Below are 19372 nucleotides of genomic sequence, written 5' to 3'. Positions count from 1 at the left end.
GCAAACATCTTGTAGCAGTTCTGGAAAAGTGAGCGAATGGAATCTGGCTGTAAAAGATTATGGTACATGCTACTGAAAAAAAAATCTGATTCAAATATGTTCTTTTCATGACTGGATCCAGAGACAATAATAGATCAAATAATAGGTAAAACTGTCAAATAAACTACCGCTACCTAACCTGACTGACCTCCTTAATGCAACTTGCTATGAAAAGTGCACCTTCTGTTACTCAAAAACCAATTTGTAGGGGAGCACTGCTAAACTAAACCAAAACTTTGGTTTGGGTTGCTGGTGTTGCTTTTTTTCCTTTTTTCATTCTTCACAATTATTCTCATCAAGACTTAAAATAATAAATAATAATAATTCTTACACTTCTGTACTCTTTTCTGGACACTCCACTCAAAGAGCTGTACAGGTAATGGGGATCCCCTCCACCACCACCAGTGTGCAGCCCCACCTGGATGATGCAATAGCAGCCAGAGTGCTCCAGTATGCTCACTACTCACCAGCTCTCAGTGGGGAGGAGGGCAGAGTGACGAAGCCCGTTCAGAGATGGGGATTATTAGGATTGGTAAAAGCCAATGGGAAATCCATCCAGGACACTAGGGTAACACCCCTACTCTTTTTGAGAAACGCCTTGGGGTTTTTAATGACCACAGAGAGTCAGAACCTCTGTTTAACATCTCATCTGAAGGATGGCATCTTTCTTACAGTATATTGTCCCCATCACTATACATTAGGGTTAGGTTCTGCATTAGGACCCACAGTGACTGCAGGGTGAGCGCTCAGATATCAGCTATGTCAGGCAGTTCTATCACAAGTCACGCTGCCATACTGGGGCGACCTGAGCTGCCAGCATTTCCTGCCAAAGCAGGAGAGAGGGTTGTGATTTTCTCTCCGGGAGGTGAGGTCGCTCCATGCCGCAGGGGGGAGCGGACCCCGGCCCGGCTGTGTTGCTAATGCTGCCTCTGCCCTGTCAGGAGCAACGCGGAGCCGCTGGCCCAGTGGGACAGCCCCATGCAGGTGAAGCTGTCTGCCTGGAAGCCGGGCCTCAACACTCTGCTGATCGAGCTCCTGCCCTGGGCTCTGCTGGTCAACCGCTCCCAGTGGGACCTCTGGCTGTTCGAGGGCGAGAAGATCGTGCTGCAGATTCCTGCTGGGAAAGTCGTCATGCCCCCCAATCTGAAGGTGAGCCGCTCCTTTTCACGCAGCCAGAGGGCAGCAGGGCGTGTGCTTCGATGTGCATTTGCCAGGAGAAAGCTGTGTGTCATTCCAGGAGCAGGCTGCTGATTTTCAGTTGTTTTTTATGATTGAGAAAATGTCTTTTAAATGCATCCAGTGCAGGAAGAATGAATGTTGTGTACATTTGCATGTGGTTTCTGTGAAAATGTTGCCCCAGAATTTGTGAATGTTAGGAGTGTTTTTCTCATCGAGCTCCAATGACATTTCCATCAGTCTTGCTGCCTCATGTGAGAGAGTTAAAGACACGCACGCACGTCAGCCGATACATCCAGTGCTGAGCCATACAATTTTGTTCATACTGAGGTCCTGGGATACTAGTGGCAAAGGCCAACAGAACACAACTCTTGCTAATAAAAGTCAGCGCTGCAGGCGCCTGGCCAGGGGTGGTCGCTAGTGTGTGGTGAGTTGAAGATCCCACATGCATCTCCCCAGCCCAACCCTAACAGCATTCAGCTGGCAAAGGACGCTCCTAGCAATAGTCAAGCAGGGGGTTGAATGGACTTGGCCTGGCACCCTTCAGGACACGTGCTGCCAAGCCACACTTAAATACATTGTCAAGCAGAGGCTAATGAACTGTAACTGGACCTTGCAAAACTCAGCGCTGTGATAGGATCACTCAATACATAGAAACGGGTTGCGGAAGCAGGAAGATTGTGTTTTCTTGTGTTCAGAAATCCTTATAGTGAGCTAAGACCTGCATGGAAGATTGCAGGAGCCCCTTGATGTCGACAGAAGTATTCTGTTTTATCACTGTATTATGCTCAAGTTGATGTCTGCTAAAGTGGTTGATTCCCAGCCTCAGGCACTTTCTGAACCGTGTTGTTTCTTTGTGATGCATCTGAAAGAAGGGTGAATCAAGGCTGCGTTGAATCTTGCTTTTGTTAACCACACATGGCAGTGTCTGCTATTGATTTGCAGGATGGGAATAAAATCAAACGGTGCAGGCAAACAGCTGTCTTAAGTGTATCCATCGTAAACCAGCGACAGCAGGTAGAAGTGTTCCAAAGCATCGTCCATCAGTACTCAGACCCCCTTTACTTTCCCACTTCCACATCTTGTTAATGAGAATGGAGAGGGTTAAAAATCACCAGAATAAAAGCAGATAAGCTTGAGCAAAAGAAAAATCACAAAACAAAAGCAGTAAATGTGTAATAGCTTGTGAAACAGAAACAAATAAAGCATTGTAACCGCGGTACTTCTAGTTTATTAGGTACTGCCAGAAACCAGTTGGAAGTTTTTCCTGTAATCTGGGCCTTTTGTTTTAGCCACTCTGTTTATCTTTTGGAACGCACAATCAGTGGGGATGAGAGTAAGCCCCCACCGTCGTTGCTGCTCTCGGCACATCTGGAAGGCGGTCCTCTCTTGAGCGTTTGGGTGGCCCCACTCAAGCCTGTCCCCCACCTGCCCTGTTCACCCTGCTGTGTCTGTAAGGCCCAGGCTTGTTATACTGCGGCCTGACAGCTCCTCAGACGGGTCGGGAGGCAGCTTGCAGCTCAGGACGCCAGCAGACCACAAACATCTCCATCATCAGTGTCGGGTGTAACCTTAGAAATGCTTTTATTTATCATTTGCATTGTACAGTGCATGCTCTCAGGATCGACAGCAAATGTGCACTCCAAGGAATGGGGCAAGTTACAAGCCTGAGGTATGGATGGGCTCTGGAATGAGCTGTCAAGAGTTCTCCCTGTCCTGAAAGAGTAGAGCCGAGCCCTGGAAATGCTGGGGGTACAGTCAGCTGGGGATTTCCTGAATTGCCATGCAGTCTTCAGTCCGGTCATTCAATCCAGTGATCTGCAGCATCAGGCGCAGAAGGGTCTCATAATAAACGCAGCCAGAGATGAGAAGAAAGGGGTGATGTCGTCAGCAGCCACTCAGAAATTGTGGCATTCCTAAAACTTAAGATCTCTGTAAGTCGGAAGAAACTGCTGAAAGATGGGCAGTCCCAGTGAGAGCTCTTCCACTGTGGGCCTCGACCAGGCTGTAATCACAATGTGAAAACCTGTGCTGTGCTCTGTAGGTTTCAGCTCTTGTCCACAAGCACTCTACAAATTGTTATTGTTCTGCAAAGTGACATAAGCTAATGTCCACGTGCAGACCAGGAAACAGCACTAAAGATGATCCTGCTTGTTGTGTTGAGCCTAGGATTCTCTGCACTTCACATTTTGCCATTGCAAAAGACCCAGAGTGTCTAAAGATGTGGTAGTAGAGAGGCTATCCCTCTATTCTGATGGCCTCTCTTCCTTTCTGCAGGAGCCCTTTCAGATTGGCATCTACTGGGCCAACACCAACACAGTGCACAAGTCCACCGCCCTGAAGCTGGTGCATGACCTCACCTCCCCCCGCTGGAAGGATGGGCCGGGGGCGGAGCTCGTCACCCTGGATGAGGAAGGCTTCGTGGAGGTCGAGATCATGCTGGGCGCCTTTCCTGGACATCAGAAAGTAGGTGCCAAATTAGGCCTTAGGGAGGAAAAAAGAAACTTTGTTAGTCAGTAAGGAGTTTTTCTCACAGGGGTGTCCCATCTCTTTTTTTCGTATCCCTCACCCCTAATTTTGCCAGACCTTTTCCTCGCATGATAGTGACACAGATGTCGGGCTCAGTTAACAAAGAAAATTGTTTTTATAAACTCCAACTCACAAACCTGATGCCGCAAAGTTCTAAGCTTCATCAGTGTTTGTTTTGTGCATCTTGTTTTTCCTTAAAAACAAATGTGCCCTACAGAGACCCGGGAATTTCCTCTGACTCAGCACCTGTGTTGCACTGTATTTCCTCCTTGCCCGCCGGTGCAGGGCTCTCCGTTCATTAGTGCAGATGTTAAAAAATGTGTTTGTGGAGTCGAAAAACAAACACGAAGGGCAAATTTATCCCAAATGCTTGTTGTTTCTTCACTGTAGTTGTGCCAGTTCTGCGTTTCCTCGGCGGTGAAACACGGGATTCAGATCCTGCAGATTGAAGACAGGACCCTGATAGTGAACAACACGCCCTATCAGATCTGCTACAGGCCTGTTCTGTCTGATGCGGCGCTGGGCGTGGGAGACCAGGTGCGTGCTGTCCCCAGACTATTATACAGTAGATGCTTATAATAAAGTACCGAGTCTTGAAGCAACTTATTGTTGGGTCTCATACATGATTGCCTTCACATCATGCATGTCAAATTCTTTTCCTTGGCAATTCTAAACTTGAGCAATTTCAAAAGGACCAGAAAAATTAAGAGAGATAGAGAGATAGTCAAGTGTACTATCTGGTTTTGGTCTTTTCCACTTTCTTTCCAATTTTGGGATGCTCTGTTCCGTTTTTTGCTTAATTGCTATAGACACCAATTACAAGAATGACAGGCGTTTTTTTTGGGGACATTTCTATCATATTATTTACCCTTTTCATGAATCTGCAGAAGTGACACATTACCATTACCAGGTTTGGAGAAAAAGGTTTTGTCTGAATAAAGCCCTGAGAGTTTATCGGGTTCTATGAGGTCATTTAACGATGCAGCAGATTTTTTAAGAAACACAGGATTGTTGGCCTGTTGCCTCTAATTACTTGAATAAAACAGTAATGCAAGCCACAGTCAATGTGAAGTTAGGAATTTCTCTCAGAATTGTGCACACTTTGCATTAATTGCTAAACTTAGCAGTGCATGTCACCCCTGCCACCAGTACAGGGGTAAATGGTAAATGATTACAAGGTGCCGGGGTAACACACTGCTCTGTCCTCCCTGTCTGTCTCCGTCCTGCTCTCCAGCCCTCTGATGCTCCAGACAGTGCTGTGTTCACCCTCGAGCCGGCTGGCGGCCAGTCCTGCCCCCAGCCCGGCTCCGTGCCCTGCTGGGACCTGCTCTCCCGCTCCAGCCTGGCCGGCGCGGACGCCCCTCACCCTTCCAGGCACCTGCTGCTCAGCTCTGTGCCCGGGCCGGCAGGCCGGAGCTGCTGGAGCTTGCCGGCCAGGATCAGACCGGACTTCCCCAGGCAGAGCGTGGCCGTGCCGGCGGAGCCCTGCAGCCAGACCGGGATGTGCACCAGGTGGGCTGCGGACCGCGCAGGACCATTCCTCTTCTGCCTTTCGCTGGAGCACACAAAACGCAGGATATTAAACGAAAGGCTTTGGTGGATGTGCCCTGTTAAGCTTGTGTGTTAAAACGTTGACAGATGCCCTCAGAATTTCCACTGTCTCTGCACAGTGTGAGGAAAGGCCAGACATGCATCAGTGAAAAAGTACAGTGCCTTCAAATGAATGTTTGGCCAGAAAAAAAGAATCTCCTGAGTATTGAAGGGATTTCACTATATCTGTATATATTTTTAGATACTGGTGGTTTTTTTTGTGTGTTATGCAACTGTATTATGTTTTCTTTCCTTGTGCCCTGCAAGAGGTTTTAATAATTTGGTTAGCACATGGGTAGAACAAAGAGGTTTAAGCTTTTTTGTTCTGTTTATTCCATTTAAGGAGCTGTCTTTGTGATGATGGAGCTGTTTGCCCTTTCTCTCTTGTTTCAGAGCTGTGGTCCTGACGTACCAGGAGCTCCTGGGCGTCACTTACATCACCCTGAGCGAAGACCCCTGCCCGCGTATGATAATCCACAACAAGTGCCCAATCCAGTTTGTCATGAAGGAGCATGTCAGAGGTAATTAGTTTGCAGTTCTGTTCTGACTTCTGTGAACGCTGACATGTTTTTTGGCAATTGTGCACCTCGCGTTGCTTTTATTGCTTCTAAGCACTTGCCTTGAGTAAGAAAGCTCCAGGCTATGTGTCCAGCTGCAGTTTATCAGCCCTGAATGTATCACTGGAGGTACCGGGTAAGGGGGAGCAGGTCTAGTCACACTGTACAGAGGCCCGAGAGAGATAAAACATTGTAGGCATAGCAGAAGGGGTCAGCGTGTGGGCCATGACTGGTCTCCATCACTCACTGTGACAGGCAAGGACCGTTATACCCACTGGAGTGAGTCTGCGGTGGTTTGTTTGTTTTCCCAGATCACATTTGTCCACATCTCCACAGCCCCAGTTCACAGCAGCCCCAGGCTAGAGAGTGCTGTTGCACCGTGAGGACAATAAAGCCCTCTCTCAGGAGTGTTTCTGTCCTTCACCTTAACCGTGCCCTCGCCCATGTGTCATGCCTTCACACCAGAGAGGCTGAGCAAGCTGATGTTTCACTTTACAAATACAGCCCTGTTCCGTTTAGTATGCAGTCTCCCTGTTTTTCTTTCTTTGTTGTTTTGATGTGTGATTTATTTTGAGCTTGGATCGAAAGGCAAAAAAAAAACCCCAACCACATCACTTAACCAGAACAGAGAGATTGGGTCACAGCTTTGCATGAAACTGGTATTTGCTCAGTCTTGAACTTCGTCCTTTTGAATTTCCTTTGAAGCTTTTACCATGTTTGCCAGTGCTACTATCCTATCATCTGCAAGCCTCGTTAGTTTACTATCAAATAATCTAGATAATTGCTATAAACTAGGGAAGTGTGGTTCTAATACAGATCCCTGTGGTACTCTGCTCATCACGTCACCCCAATTGGAATATTTACCCCTTATCTGTACTCTTTGTTTCCTATCCGTTAGCCAGTTCTTAATCCGGTTGAATGCCTGCTGCCTGCAATTTTATTATTTCAAGTTTTCAACTAATACTGATTTTTCTCCCAATACTTCATTATGTTAGGAAAGTGTCACCTGTGTCTATATTGTTTATGTAAAAATGAACTTAATTGTAATTTTATTTAATTTCCTGTAACAAACTGTATTTTTACATGGGTTCTAGTGCTAACCCTGATAAACTGAATGAAATAAGGCCCCACCACATAGTTGTCTCATCTGAAATGTCCGCATGTGGTAATGGTTTCCTAACCTGTGAGGTGGAGCACCTTGCATACCTGAAACCCAGGCATCCTGACATTTAATGTAATGCAGACGGGCAATCTTGGGTTTACAGGAGAGATGTCTGCTAAAAATGTACAGTTACTTCCAAAGCAAAGGTAAAATCCGCATCTGTGATAAAAAGGATAGTTTCTCAAGACACCCTGATCACAGATCCTCTTTACCCAAGAACAGGGCAGTTTGGCAACACTACACAATAAACTCAGAGCCCAGAGTTGCACACTGCTGGAAAGGGGCAGCTTCTTTACTGACTTTCTCTTACACCTGTTACACTGGGGTGTAAATATTTGAATGTGTTAAGAGGTGTGTACAAGTGGGGACTTTCGAACAAAGTCTTCCTGGTGCTTTCTGGTAGTACAGGACCTTAGTACAGTTTCTCTCCGTACATACTGTATTTGGCAAAGCAAACATTAGAAATCAGTGTTATGTCACAAGTTCATGATGTGTGACTGACACTGTTTCATTCTCCCATCATCCTTTGAGGCAGCCTTCATGAAAACAGAACCACCTAAAAATAGTATCTGTGCCTTCGTACAGTAAACAGAATTTCATTAACACTTGGCACAGTGGCTTGCAGTGCTACCTCCCAGCACTGGGGGCGCTGGGTTCATTTCGTGGGGTGCTACCTGCTATGTGAGTTTGTATGTTCTCCCCATCTTCCCGTGGGTCACCTCCAGGTGCTCCAGTTTCCTCCCACTGTCCAAAAACACACTGGTAGGTTATTTGGCTTCTGGGAAAACTGGCCCTGGTGTGAGTGTGTGCCCTGTGACTGTTGTCCTGTCCAGGATGTACCCCGCCATGCACCCTTTGCTGCTTGCCGTGATAGGCTCTGGCTCCCCTGCAACCTTGAATTGGATGAGGCTGTTAGAAAATGGGTGGGTGGGCTGTCCGGTTGCATGACTGCATGATTTAAACAGCCCAAGCAGTGTTTGCCTGTGAACACACCGTGGCCAGTCAGACTGTGGGGGGATGGGAGCAGTGATGCAGAGCGGTGTTTCCCCAGACGCTCCCAGGACGGAGGTGTACTGCCGACCCCTCCCCGCCGAGTCCTCCCTGCACCACGAGCTCTACCACCACTTCTCCAGCTTCCCGGACTGCCGGCACCGGGAGACCCTGCCCGCCATCTTCCTGAAGGCCGTGCCGGAGGGCCAGCACGCGGAGGAGTGGAGCGACGCTATCGACATCAACAGCCCTGGCACCCAGGTAATGCCAGGCAGCTCTCCTTCTAGTCTGGCTCTTCCACGAGGCATGCGCTATATACACTGACCCAGTCGGGTTTATCCTCAAAACGAGAGTACTCTTCCTTGTGACAGAGTCATCTGATTTCGTTACCTGTCTGTCAGACCTGGTATCACAATTTCTTAAGGCTGTTAAATGAAATTAGATGTACTCTTTGAGTCCTGTTTCTTAAAGTATTGTTCCTTATTTTTATTGGACTCCCATTTAAACCTAGTTTGCTTACAAGATCACTGATGTAAATTGGAAAGAATGCTGGTCCTAATACAGATCCCTGTGGTACTCCACTAATTACATCATCCCAATTAGCAGTTTTACCTATTGTATACTTTTCTGCACTCAGTTTTCTATTAAATAGTTCTCGATTCTAATGCATGCATTAACCATGATGCTGATCGCCTGTACAGCCTTTGAGAATAAAAGCATTGTATACAGTAATTGCAGTTATTATAATTACCCCATTTTCTAAATCTGTACTGACAATCCTTAACACTGGAACTGACTAAGTTGTAACTTCATTGTCTGAGATGGTGGTGTCCAGGGAGCTGCTACCTTGACTGTTTCCAGCTCCTGAAGTGAAGAAAGCTTGTTTTTATTTGTGATTTTGGGTGGCAGTCTTGGGAAAGGCTGCTGTCTGTATCCTTCTTCCCATGACAACCTGGGAGCAGTTCCTGTCAGCTCTGTCAGGTTTGTGGGGGTGGGAGGGTGGAGTGTACCCCATGAGTATGGGGTTTGCCAGTTCCTCCACCTCAGGTTGCCCCATTTTGCCTATGTGTTTCCTGCGCAGGTGGTGTTCATGCCAGGGTATGGCTGTGTGTACATTGACGTGTTCCACTGCAGTGGCGCAGTGACGATCACTCTGGTTCCGGAGGGCCAGGCTGACATTGTTCTCAACAGGTGCCACAGGTAAGGCACTGGACCGGCGAGCAGAACAGCAGTCCCGCATGACCTGTCTGTGTCAAGCTGGGTCAGGTAGGGCTGAAATTCAGCTGACCTGCCACTAGAGGTCAGTATAGTCCTCTTATCACTGTAAAGAGACACAGCGGGTGAAGATTAGTTAATAAATTGGATGACTGAAGACACATTCTCACATGGGTGTGATTTGTTATATCTGGGATGTAAAGGGCATTGTGGTTTGAGTTGGCAGTTGAGCTTGTAAAAGCTGGGCTCTCACTGCTTTTCTGATGAATTAGGACTCCTACACTCCTCAAGTAATCCTGAGGTTTTAATGTGTTTTAATGATCCTTTCAGCCACCTTGCTTGGAGCCTGTCACAGTCTCATATAATACACCACTCTTCTTTTAAAATAACAACAGGAGTTTCTCTATTCACCATAATTGAGTACAAGAGCAGTCCATGGAGGTCCAAACTCTTTTTTGTATTTTATTTAGTAAAATATATTTATATTCCAGTCCATTTATCTAAAATGAACGAACCTTTCCTTTTTTAAATATTATGGTCAATAGTTTATGAATTCTGGAGAGAAAAAAAATTGTCTCATCTTAGAATTGAGCTCTTAGTTTGCAATTAATATAAGTTTAATTTAAGTCCTGTTGCAGGTAGTCCACAGTTTATTGTTGGAAAGTGTTTAACCACTGGAGGGCAGTAATGCCTGCCTTAGTGTCTTGAATTTCTGAACATCAGTGATTTCCAGGGTTTCAAACAAAAGTTATGCAAAACAAAGAGTCCACCAAGGACACAATTAGCTGTTTATTTGTATGGGAGTATCTAGGAAATGCCAGTAAATGTTTGACTTTTTAAACAGTGGAAAAAGAAAGGCTAATACAAATATTGGAGAAATAGAATAAATATTCTTTCGAATAGTTTCACACGCTATAGCCCCTTTGTTATGCTCAAGTCAGCGATCCTTGACATTGGTGGTTCTTACCTAGCTGAGCTCATGCCCCGGGTCCGATTGTGCAGATCATTGACTGCCATTGGCATAAATCAGCTAGCTCTTTTCTCGCACAAAGATGGTCTGCATTGATTCTGTTTCCCTGAACCGGCCGGGCCCGTTCGCCTCCGTGCCCCTGACCCGTTTCCGCCTCATTCCCCCGGGACAGGACGCCGGCGTCCGCCCTGGCCCTGAGAGTCCTGCTGAGCGAGGCCAGCCTGACGCTGCGCGACGACGTCACCAGCCCCGCGGGCTCCGTGGAGCTGCTGCGGCTCACGCTGTCCAAGGTGCTGCTGCGCGTCACCCCCGCGCCCCCGGCCCCTGCGGCGGATTGGCTGGAGGAGCCGCGGGAGGTGGAGCTGCACTGCGCCAGCCTCCAGGTGGACAACCAGCTCTACAGCCGCGCCAGCTTCCACTTCCCCGTGCTGCTGTGCCAGGAGCAGCGGGCGGACCCGGTGCCCTGGTCCTGGGACTCCAACCCCGCGGTGTCGCCGCAGGCTTTGGAGGCGTACAAGAGCTCCTGCTTCCTGCGGCTCGGCTTGGCCCTGTCGAGTGATGGCTGCAGGGTGGACGAGGTCACCTTCCAGCTGAAGCTCGCCCGGGTCTACCTGGAGGACACGTTTGTGTACTACATCAAAACGCTGTTCCACACCTACATCCCCGACTCCGTGCTGGGCGGCAAGCCGGCGAGAGCCCCCTCCGCCCTAGGGGCCCTCGCCTTGCCTGATCAGGTCCAGCAGTCCATTCAGGCCCTGGTCCACCCGGTGAAGCTGCGGAGACTGACCATCCACCCCGTCAACCTGCTGGTCAGCATTCACGCCTCCTTGAAGCTGTACATCGCGTCCGACCACACGCCCCTGTCCTTCTCCCTGTTCGAGAGGGGGCTCCTCTACACCACCGCCCGCCAGCTCGTCCACGCCCTGGCCATGCACTACGCTGCCGGGGCCCTCTTCCGGGCTGGTGAGTCCCCGCGCCCGCCCGTCGCCCGGTAAACAGGCGTCCAGGGGCCTAGCCGGACATCGGGGGTCTTCCCCGCCTGCTCATTGTTCTTCTTTCATAGTGAATGAATAGAAAACCAAACCCCGTAATCCAATACCGAGCTTGACGGCTCAGCATCATGCATTCTGTCCCAGGTGCTGCCACAGCTTTCTCTACTCTGAATCTGTGTCTCGTGAGAACAGAATTTTGAGTATTCAGGGGGAGAGGAGTTAGTGCCTCATTACGTAGAGGATCAGAGCTCGGTCTGGAATATGGAGGCAATGTGTTCTTTTGACGGTACATAGACCAAGTCAGACCAAGGTAAAACTGGATAACTGGTGTTCCCCTTTGGGCTGTGCAGCAGTACCTTCACAGAAAGCAGCCGGTTTTGATTTAGACTGAAACCGTCATTCGGTAATCGGAAGATGTCGTAACGAAACAGGTGTTAAAGGTAGGCCTGTCTGTTAGGGTGTGTGATGTTGGTAGCGGTGAAGGGGAGATTGCATACATTTACTTTGAAATAGAAAATCCATGGTAGAGGAAAAGTGGAATTCTGTGCACAGTATACGTGTACGTTTTGACATTTTAAATGCACGTCTGTTGTCCTACCAATAAGCAGATTGTTTTCCAGAAATGTGCATGCCCAGATGAAATATTTCTTGGAGGGCATGTGAGCTTTATCTCACAGTGTTCCATGACTCTTTCTAGCCCTTGCTGACTAACTCACACTTGGTAACATTTAACCCACTTCTCCACCTCAGAAATCATTCCCATGGCTAACTGGACCTTTTTCATCGTTAGGACCTGTGTTTCGTGCATCATAAAGTTCGCCCTCTGTGTTTGGACAAAGCTTTTTTCCCCCGACACAGAAATACTTTATGTTACTGATTAAGTTTTCTTGGACATCTGTCATTATGTGAGTAATAAACACCATCTTCTAAGAAGACTTTATAGCAGAAATGCCACAACTGTAAGTCATCAAAAAGGCTATTAGATCATAAATATCAGCAGAAAACAGATATTAGAAAAGTGAAAAAATGGCCTGCTATTAATTTTCTAAAATATAGATATTTGTTTAACAAAATTGTATTTACAATCTGCAAATATTGATGTATTGACCTACTGGAGTGCGTATAAAGCAACAGAGGGAGGGTGATGTGAAGTCAGAACTTTATAAATCAGATTTCCTATCATTCATGAATCTGTAACAGATGTAGAATTATCCTGTGATCTAAAACAGAAGAATTTAAACCATAAGAGAAAACCACAAAGACTGTCTTAAGGTTTTCTGCAAGCAAGCTCTGTATCTGTATTTATTGTAGAATAATGATGGATAATAATCCAAGCTGTGCCAGTGAATGTGTCACGGTGTAGTTGTTTTGCGTGCCTATGGGAGTGTATCAGCAGCTTGCCCTGACAGATACGCGTCATGAGCGGCTGGCAAGCTCGGTGATTCTGGGGCCGTGTAACTGTGGCCCCAGTCTCCTGCCCCTGCGGCGGCACAGACCACACCCAGGTTACCGGGGGGTGACGGGATTCCCATGAGGCCGTGTGAGGGTGAGAAGCTGACAAGTCTGTGTGTTCCCGCAAGGCTGGGTGGTCGGGTCGCTGGAGATCCTGGGCAGCCCCGCGAGCCTGGTGCGCAGTGTAGGCAACGGCATCGCCGACTTCTTCAGGCTGCCCTACGAGGGCCTGACCCGCGGGCCCGGGGCCTTCGTCAGCGGTGTCTCCCGGGGGACCACCTCCTTCGTCAAGCACATCTCCAAAGGTACGCACCGCGCCCCCGCGCGCCCCAGCGCCCACAGGGGCGTCTCCTTCGTTGGCGCGTGTCCCCCCCCCCCCCATCTGCAACCCATTTCTCTTCGCATGTGCTGAAACTGTCCGCCCGTCGGGAATCACGGGAAAGGATGGGAATCATCGCGTTACAGATTTAGAGGCTGTAAAATTCAGGCTGCGCAGTAAATAATGGGGACGAGGGGCGGCAGGGGGTAGAAAGTTGTATAAACATTCGTTTAAAAAAGAAGAAACGTTTGCCGAAAACAGTGATATAGGCTGATTGCCCAAAATGTACCCTTTCAGTATTTTAATATAAACTAGATAACAAACATTGGCAATTCAGGAGGCACTCTATTTTTCCATTGCAGTGTCAGATAGATAACGATCCAGAACTTTGCCAAACTCTCACGCACAGACATGAGGATCCTCTTGTGAGCTCGGCTTTTTGTTCAGCCGCAGCCCAAAAAACACGAACACAAAGCTGCTTCTTATTCATCGGGAGCTTTTCGCTTCTTAAATAACAGGGTTTGATCGAAACAACTGAAAAGGGGGGGTTTCAGCATTTCTCGGGGTGCTAAAAGACCCACGGTTGCACTTTCCTCAGAAGGACAGAAGCCTTCAGGTGTCTGGTAAGAGACCACCGTGGGGGTCTGCGCGCTTGCTGTCAGCCCCCGAGAGAGGTGGCACTCTAAGCACTTAAACTCATTCCCCTTCCTCCCCTTCCTCTCCCTCCTCCCCTCCCGGGCGGAGCGGTGGCTCTGTGGCTAAGGATCTGCGCCTGTGGCTGGAAGGTTGCCGGTTCAAATCCTGTGGTCGGCAGAGGAATCCTACTCCGTCGGGCCCCTGAGCAAGGCCCTTAACCCCAGGGGCGCCATATGATGGCTGACACTGTGCTCTGACCCCCAAGCTTCTCTCCCTGTCTGTGTATCTGTGTCTCATGGAGAAAAGCTGGGGTATGCGAAAAGACGAATTCCTAATGCAAGAAATTGTATAGGGCTAATAAAGAAACATCATTAACATCACATCCCTTTTCCTCCTCCTATTCCCCTTCCTCTTCCTCCTCCTCCTCCCCTTCCTCTTTCTCCTCCTCCTCTTTCTCCTCCTCCTCCCCTTCCTCTTCCTCTGCCCCTTCCTCCTCCTCTCCCTCTTCCCCCATGCGACTGTGTGCAGGTACCCTGACGTCCATCACCAACCTGGCCACCAGCCTGGCGCGGAACATGGACCGGCTGTCGCTGGACGAGGAGCACTACACGCGGCAGGAGGAGTGGAGGCGGCAGCTGCCCGAGAGCCTGGGCGACGGCCTGAGGCAGGGGCTCTCCCGCCTGGGCATCAGCCTGCTGGGTCAGTGCTGCCCTTAGTGATTTATCGTTTGTGTGTTTAAAGTGAAATTACATTGAAAAATGCCACTGTGCATGAGAATGCAACACCAGTAAAACCCTGAGGGAAATACGAATCCTACCTTCCATGTGCATGTCCTGGAGTTGTCTTGCCCTAGCCATTCCAGTCTGCACTGCAGTGAACAAGCTGCTCTCTCATCCAATGCAGCCGAACCCCTCAGCAGAAGCGTTCGTATAGTGATGCCAGGGTGTTTCTACAGGGGCGATTGCTGGCATTGTGGATCAGCCAATGCAGAACTTCCAGAAGACCGGGGAGACCCAGGGCTCTGCTGGCAACAGAGCCAAAGGAGTGATCTCTGGGGTTGGCAAGGGTATCGTGGGTGTCTTCACGAAGCCTATCGGGGGCGCCGCCGAGCTGGTGTCGCAGACTGGATACGGTAAGGGCTTCTCTGTGCTTGACTGGCTGACACGTTGGTAAACAGGCAGGCCAATACGTACGTAATTCTGTCAGAGAAATGCTTCTATCGGCAGCAGTGCCGCTGGGGAGAATCGTCTGACATGATCCTTGTTCTGCCGTACTTGGCACACCTATCTTGTTTTGCACTTTATGAGCACTACAAAAAAAAATCCTTTCCCTGTTTTTTCCTAACTTTCAGCACCCTCTCCTGATTGATTTCTGCCAAAAGATCTCCGAAGCCTCAGTTCTCCAGGTGTCTTGCAGGCAATAAATATGATTCCTGTGTTTAAACATGAGATGCGAATTGTGCAGTCTGAGTGTCGGATCAGCTTTTTACAAATATACTTATCATTATCATTCCAAAGGGCAATTGAGCAAAACTCTCAAGGTTCTAAATGTCTGTACAGAATAAAGGTTTCTCTTAACACTTACCAAAAACGTGCTTAGTACAATTTTCAGCTTCAAAGAAATGCACTGCAAAGCCTTCCTCAATTTCTGTACCAATTTAACATAGGATTGAAACATTTGTTTATGATTTATTTAAAGTACAAAAAGTAGGCTATACTTAAAAGTTAAAATAAATAAATCGGCTGAAGTTGCTTTTCATTTTTTGGCCTGGAAGCTAGAAATGTTTATAAGCTGTGCTTTCTGTTATATTGTGCTTTTGACAAAGACATTGAAAAGATGAATGACGTATTAAAGCTGGTTTGATCTTGTGCATGGTCTGGAGGAAGTTTGTTTTTTATTGTGGAGTCTAGCGCTGAACAGGACTGCGGTGCTAACAGGTCAGTATTATAGTACATAAATTGCAAACGAAGTGTGATTCCATTTGAGACTGATGGCTCTCTGGGGTCCGGTTTTAGTCTCCTAGCAATTTGCATTCCTAGCTTTGGAGTGTTCATTTTTTTATCCCTATCTAATGCAAGGTCCTGGAGGTTAAGTGTGCTGTTGTTGCATGGTAGCAATAGCAATGAATTACTCCCCTCCTGCCTATTCCAGAGCATTGACATCATTGTGGGGTTCTGAGCGTGCTTTGTGAACCGTTCAAAACTCATGACATGGGTGCCACTCAATGACTGGGTGAGGGAATAGCAAAAAAATAACGATTCAGTGTACATTTGTTGTATCTTTGTTTTTTTTTTAAATACATTTTCAAGGGATCCTGCACGGGGCTGGTCTTTGCCAACTTCCTAAGCAGCTCTACCTTCCAACTGAGCTGAAGTCTTCCCAGGCTCCCAACAGCCACGTCAAATACGTCTGGTAAGATCACCGCCTGGCGACCCAACCACGGGCGGCCGTGTGAGGTAGCCAGGCCTGAATTTCATCATTGCCTGAAAAAGTTTTACAGGCTTTCTGGGTACGTTTTAAGACACGGAATCATTAAGGTTTTTTCCATTTTTATTGCGACCTTATCCAGGGACGTTTCCCTCATCTTGCAGATTGAGCATCTCTGCGAGGCAGAGCCAGTGCGGTCACATTAAAAGCATTTGTATGAGACAGACTGGTGTCACTGCCAACCTCAATTCCCCTTTGCACCGCAGTGAGACCTTTGAGTGCTTAAATACAGGGAAGGGAACTGGGGCTATAAAATTGTTATTGAGCTGTATTGTTAATTAAATAATGTATTGTGTGGGGAGTTGAGAATGGGGGAATGATAAAATACAGACACACACTGCATTCCCATGTGAAGTAAACAAGACAAAAGAGCTGGGAAAATGTATACTAGAACAAGCTCTCCCACTGAGGCAGTGCTACGTGACTCCCGCTGGAGGGTTTTTGAGTGTTTGGCCTTCAGTACAAGAAGCTGTACGCTGTTTGAGTGTCAGAATTTAAAACAATCAGTGGAAGAGCAATTCAAGAGGAAAAAAACCTGCTACAGAGGTTTAAAAATGATAGGAAATACCTCTTAATGCCGTTATGAAGATCATATGAAACTAAGTTTTTTAATATTATCAAAGTTGGAAAACGGTTGCTACTCGTTGGTCCAGCTGCTGACAACCTGTGCTTGGAGTGGATCTGCCAGTTCAGATTCAGGGAGTGGCACAGCCAGGGGCAGCCTGTGAAACCGTGGGGCGTTCTTGTGTTTCTGTGTGCGAAACCACAGGAAGATGCTGCAGTCCCTGGGCCGGCCGGAGGTGCACATGGCGCTGGAGGTGACCATCGTCAGCGGCTCGGGTCAAGAGCACCAGGGCTGCCTGCTGCTGACCTCCGAGGTCCTGTTCGTGGTCAGCCTGAGCGAGGACGCCCAGCAGCAGGCCTTCCCAGTCACCGAGATCGAGTGCCAGCAGCAGCCTGGCCCGGACAGCCCGCTCAGGGTCATCCTCAGGCAGCAGCGGGTGGCCTGTGACTCTGAGGTAAGAGCCCTGCGGGTACTGGGCACTGTCTTCAGCTCTGCCACCCGCGAATGCACTCCGCAAGGGGAATATGATACTTGCCAGTCAAGCTATTAACCAGCTGGCTTAGCTCAATTAGAGCCGCGTTGGAATAAAACCCCACAGAGACACTGGCCCTTTGGGACCAGGATTTAGACAACCTCAGGTTGTGTAAATTCTCAGTGCATGGGCACAGTGTTACTTTCTGTCCATGCTCGTGTTTTCTAAGTAGTACCAAATGTGGTTCAGGCCTGTGTGCTGTAGTTTTGTTAGTGGGTACTGTGCCACAAGGTGGAGAGGTGGTTAGTGCAGATTAGCTGTAGCTTCAGTGCTGCACTACAGAATTAGGCTCTTGATAAGGGGTGTAAAATATACACTGTAGTACAAATATATATATCAGTTGTCCGCAACATGTGCCATGAGTTCTATGTGATTACAAACTATTTCAGTGTGTGAGGGGAGAGTAGGTTACACTGAGGTGCTGCTGGTGTCAGGTAAGCATCCAGAATTTATAGTTTCAGACGTGGAGTTGATATAAAGATTAGGCCCCATGACCTCAATAATCATGGGTGGTGTGGTGGCACAGTGGTCAGCATTGTTGCCTCACAGTGCTGGGGCCCTGGGTTCAATTCCTGGGGTGCTCTCTGCATAGAGTTTTGATGTTCTCACTGTATTTGTGTGGGTTCATCCCAGTGCTTCAGTTTCTTCCCACAGGCCAAAAGACATGCTGGTACAGTAAGTAGTCTTCTGGGAAAACTAGCCTTGGCGTGAGTGTGTGTGTCTGTGTGTCTGGATGGCATCCCATCCAGGGTGTACCCTGCCTTGTGCCCGTTGCTTGCTGGAATAGGCACAGGCTGCCACCCTGTGTGGAACGCAGCGGTCAGAAGATGGATGGATGGACCTCATCAGGCTACTCTCCCATTACGGACTGTGCTGTGCTTCCCCGCAGGGTGACGGCAGCAGGGAGCGCCTGTCGGAGCAGCAGTACAGCCGGCTGGTGGAGTACGTCACGCGCACCTCGGCCCTCGTCGCGCCCTCCAGCGCCGCCCAGCCCCAGCCCCAGCCCCAGCCGGTAGCGGCTGAGCCCTCCCCGACTATCGTCAAGACCTACACCTACCTGGTGGAGCCTCACTTTGCTCGCGTCTTCGTGAGCAAGTTCACCATGGTAAAGAACAAGGCACTGCGCATAGGCTTCCACTGACTGCCCGAGGCGGCAGAGCTTTCAACTTCAAACACGACCAAGATAACACGTGTGCTGCTTCCTAGAGGGTCTTTTGAGGTTTTTCTAACCGATTCACAAACCTGTATCCATAATTGTTTACATGCACACACGTTGTGTTGCACCTTCATTTGTCAGTTTGAGATCTAACTGCAGAGTTGTACTGCCAGTTCCAGAGACGACTGCAAATGTTTTACTCACGAGCAGTTGACTTGCAAGATAGGAGAACCCATCCAGAAACCATCACATCTAAACGATGAAGGGATGGCAAGTCTGCATTTAAAGGCTGCCAACACCTCCTTGGTCTGGATTCTCATATATATGTCATGAAAATGTACTTGTTTGATAAGATAAAGCCAGGTCTTCTCGCTGGTGAAACTACCTGTTACTGCACACTCCTGCAGTGTTGGCAAAGCTTATTTGAGATGGGGCAGACACCTTTGATTTAATGCCTACAAGTACTGTTCACCAGTACCTGTTATCATGTGCTAATGAATTTAAATCGCCCACATAATGACTGCTGCAAAGGAAAACCTACTAAATGTGTAATGGAAGTTTCTACCAAACTAATTGCAATTTAAATTTTATCTGTGCAACACTAGTTCAGCTACCCCAATTCTGTGAAAAGTTAGTTTATACTACAGCACTGAAATACTATAATATTCATCTCAGCCCAGACTGCTTACTGATATTTGATTACTTTTTATCTCGTCTTTCTTGAAATGTCTAGAACTATCCTGTTTTATGTAAAAAAAAAACACATTTTGTAAACCATCTGATAGTTTTATTTGCATATGTAAATTCTATAAAGATTATATTAAATATTTAATGCTAATAAAATAAATTCTCAGAATTTTATTGCGATTATGATTTTAGAAGTCATGTCATTTACTTCTCAATTAAATCTGGGAAAATATGGCACAACTCTCTGACACACCCACAAAAATCTTATCTTACACACCACTGAATTCAGTTTCCCCAAGCTTCGAGATTCATTATTAA

General features: G+C 47.9%; 1 protein-coding gene across 2 annotated transcripts in view; it reads left to right on the top strand.

The window, feature by feature from the left end:
• The window catches only part of vps13b (vacuolar protein sorting 13 homolog B), a 324831-nt gene extending 305617 nt beyond the window's left edge, over nucleotides 1-19214 (top strand). For both annotated transcript variants that reach the window (XM_088929247.1, XM_088929248.1), the window contains exons 49-62: nucleotides 981-1188; nucleotides 3493-3681; nucleotides 4135-4281; nucleotides 4979-5256; nucleotides 5728-5855; nucleotides 8105-8304; nucleotides 9125-9243; nucleotides 10401-11191; nucleotides 12801-12977; nucleotides 14156-14326; nucleotides 14583-14759; nucleotides 15937-16039; nucleotides 16884-17133; nucleotides 18101-19214. In XM_088929247.1, coding sequence (XP_088785373.1) covers nucleotides 981-1188; nucleotides 3493-3681; nucleotides 4135-4281; nucleotides 4979-5256; nucleotides 5728-5855; nucleotides 8105-8304; nucleotides 9125-9243; nucleotides 10401-11191; nucleotides 12801-12977; nucleotides 14156-14326; nucleotides 14583-14759; nucleotides 15937-16039; nucleotides 16884-17133; nucleotides 18101-18352 — 3190 coding nt within the window. In that variant the 3' untranslated portion in view covers nucleotides 18353-19214. The remainder of the gene's footprint in view (nucleotides 1-980; nucleotides 1189-3492; nucleotides 3682-4134; nucleotides 4282-4978; nucleotides 5257-5727; nucleotides 5856-8104; nucleotides 8305-9124; nucleotides 9244-10400; nucleotides 11192-12800; nucleotides 12978-14155; nucleotides 14327-14582; nucleotides 14760-15936; nucleotides 16040-16883; nucleotides 17134-18100) is intronic.
• Nucleotides 19215-19372: the final 158 nt, after the last annotated feature.

Source organism: Atractosteus spatula, chromosome 12, assembly GCF_055471065.1.
Source record: "Atractosteus spatula isolate fAtrSpa1 chromosome 12, fAtrSpa1.hap1, whole genome shotgun sequence".
NCBI lineage: Eukaryota > Metazoa > Chordata > Actinopteri > Semionotiformes > Lepisosteidae > Atractosteus > Atractosteus spatula.
This window is presented reverse-complemented; position numbering and strand designations above follow the sequence as displayed.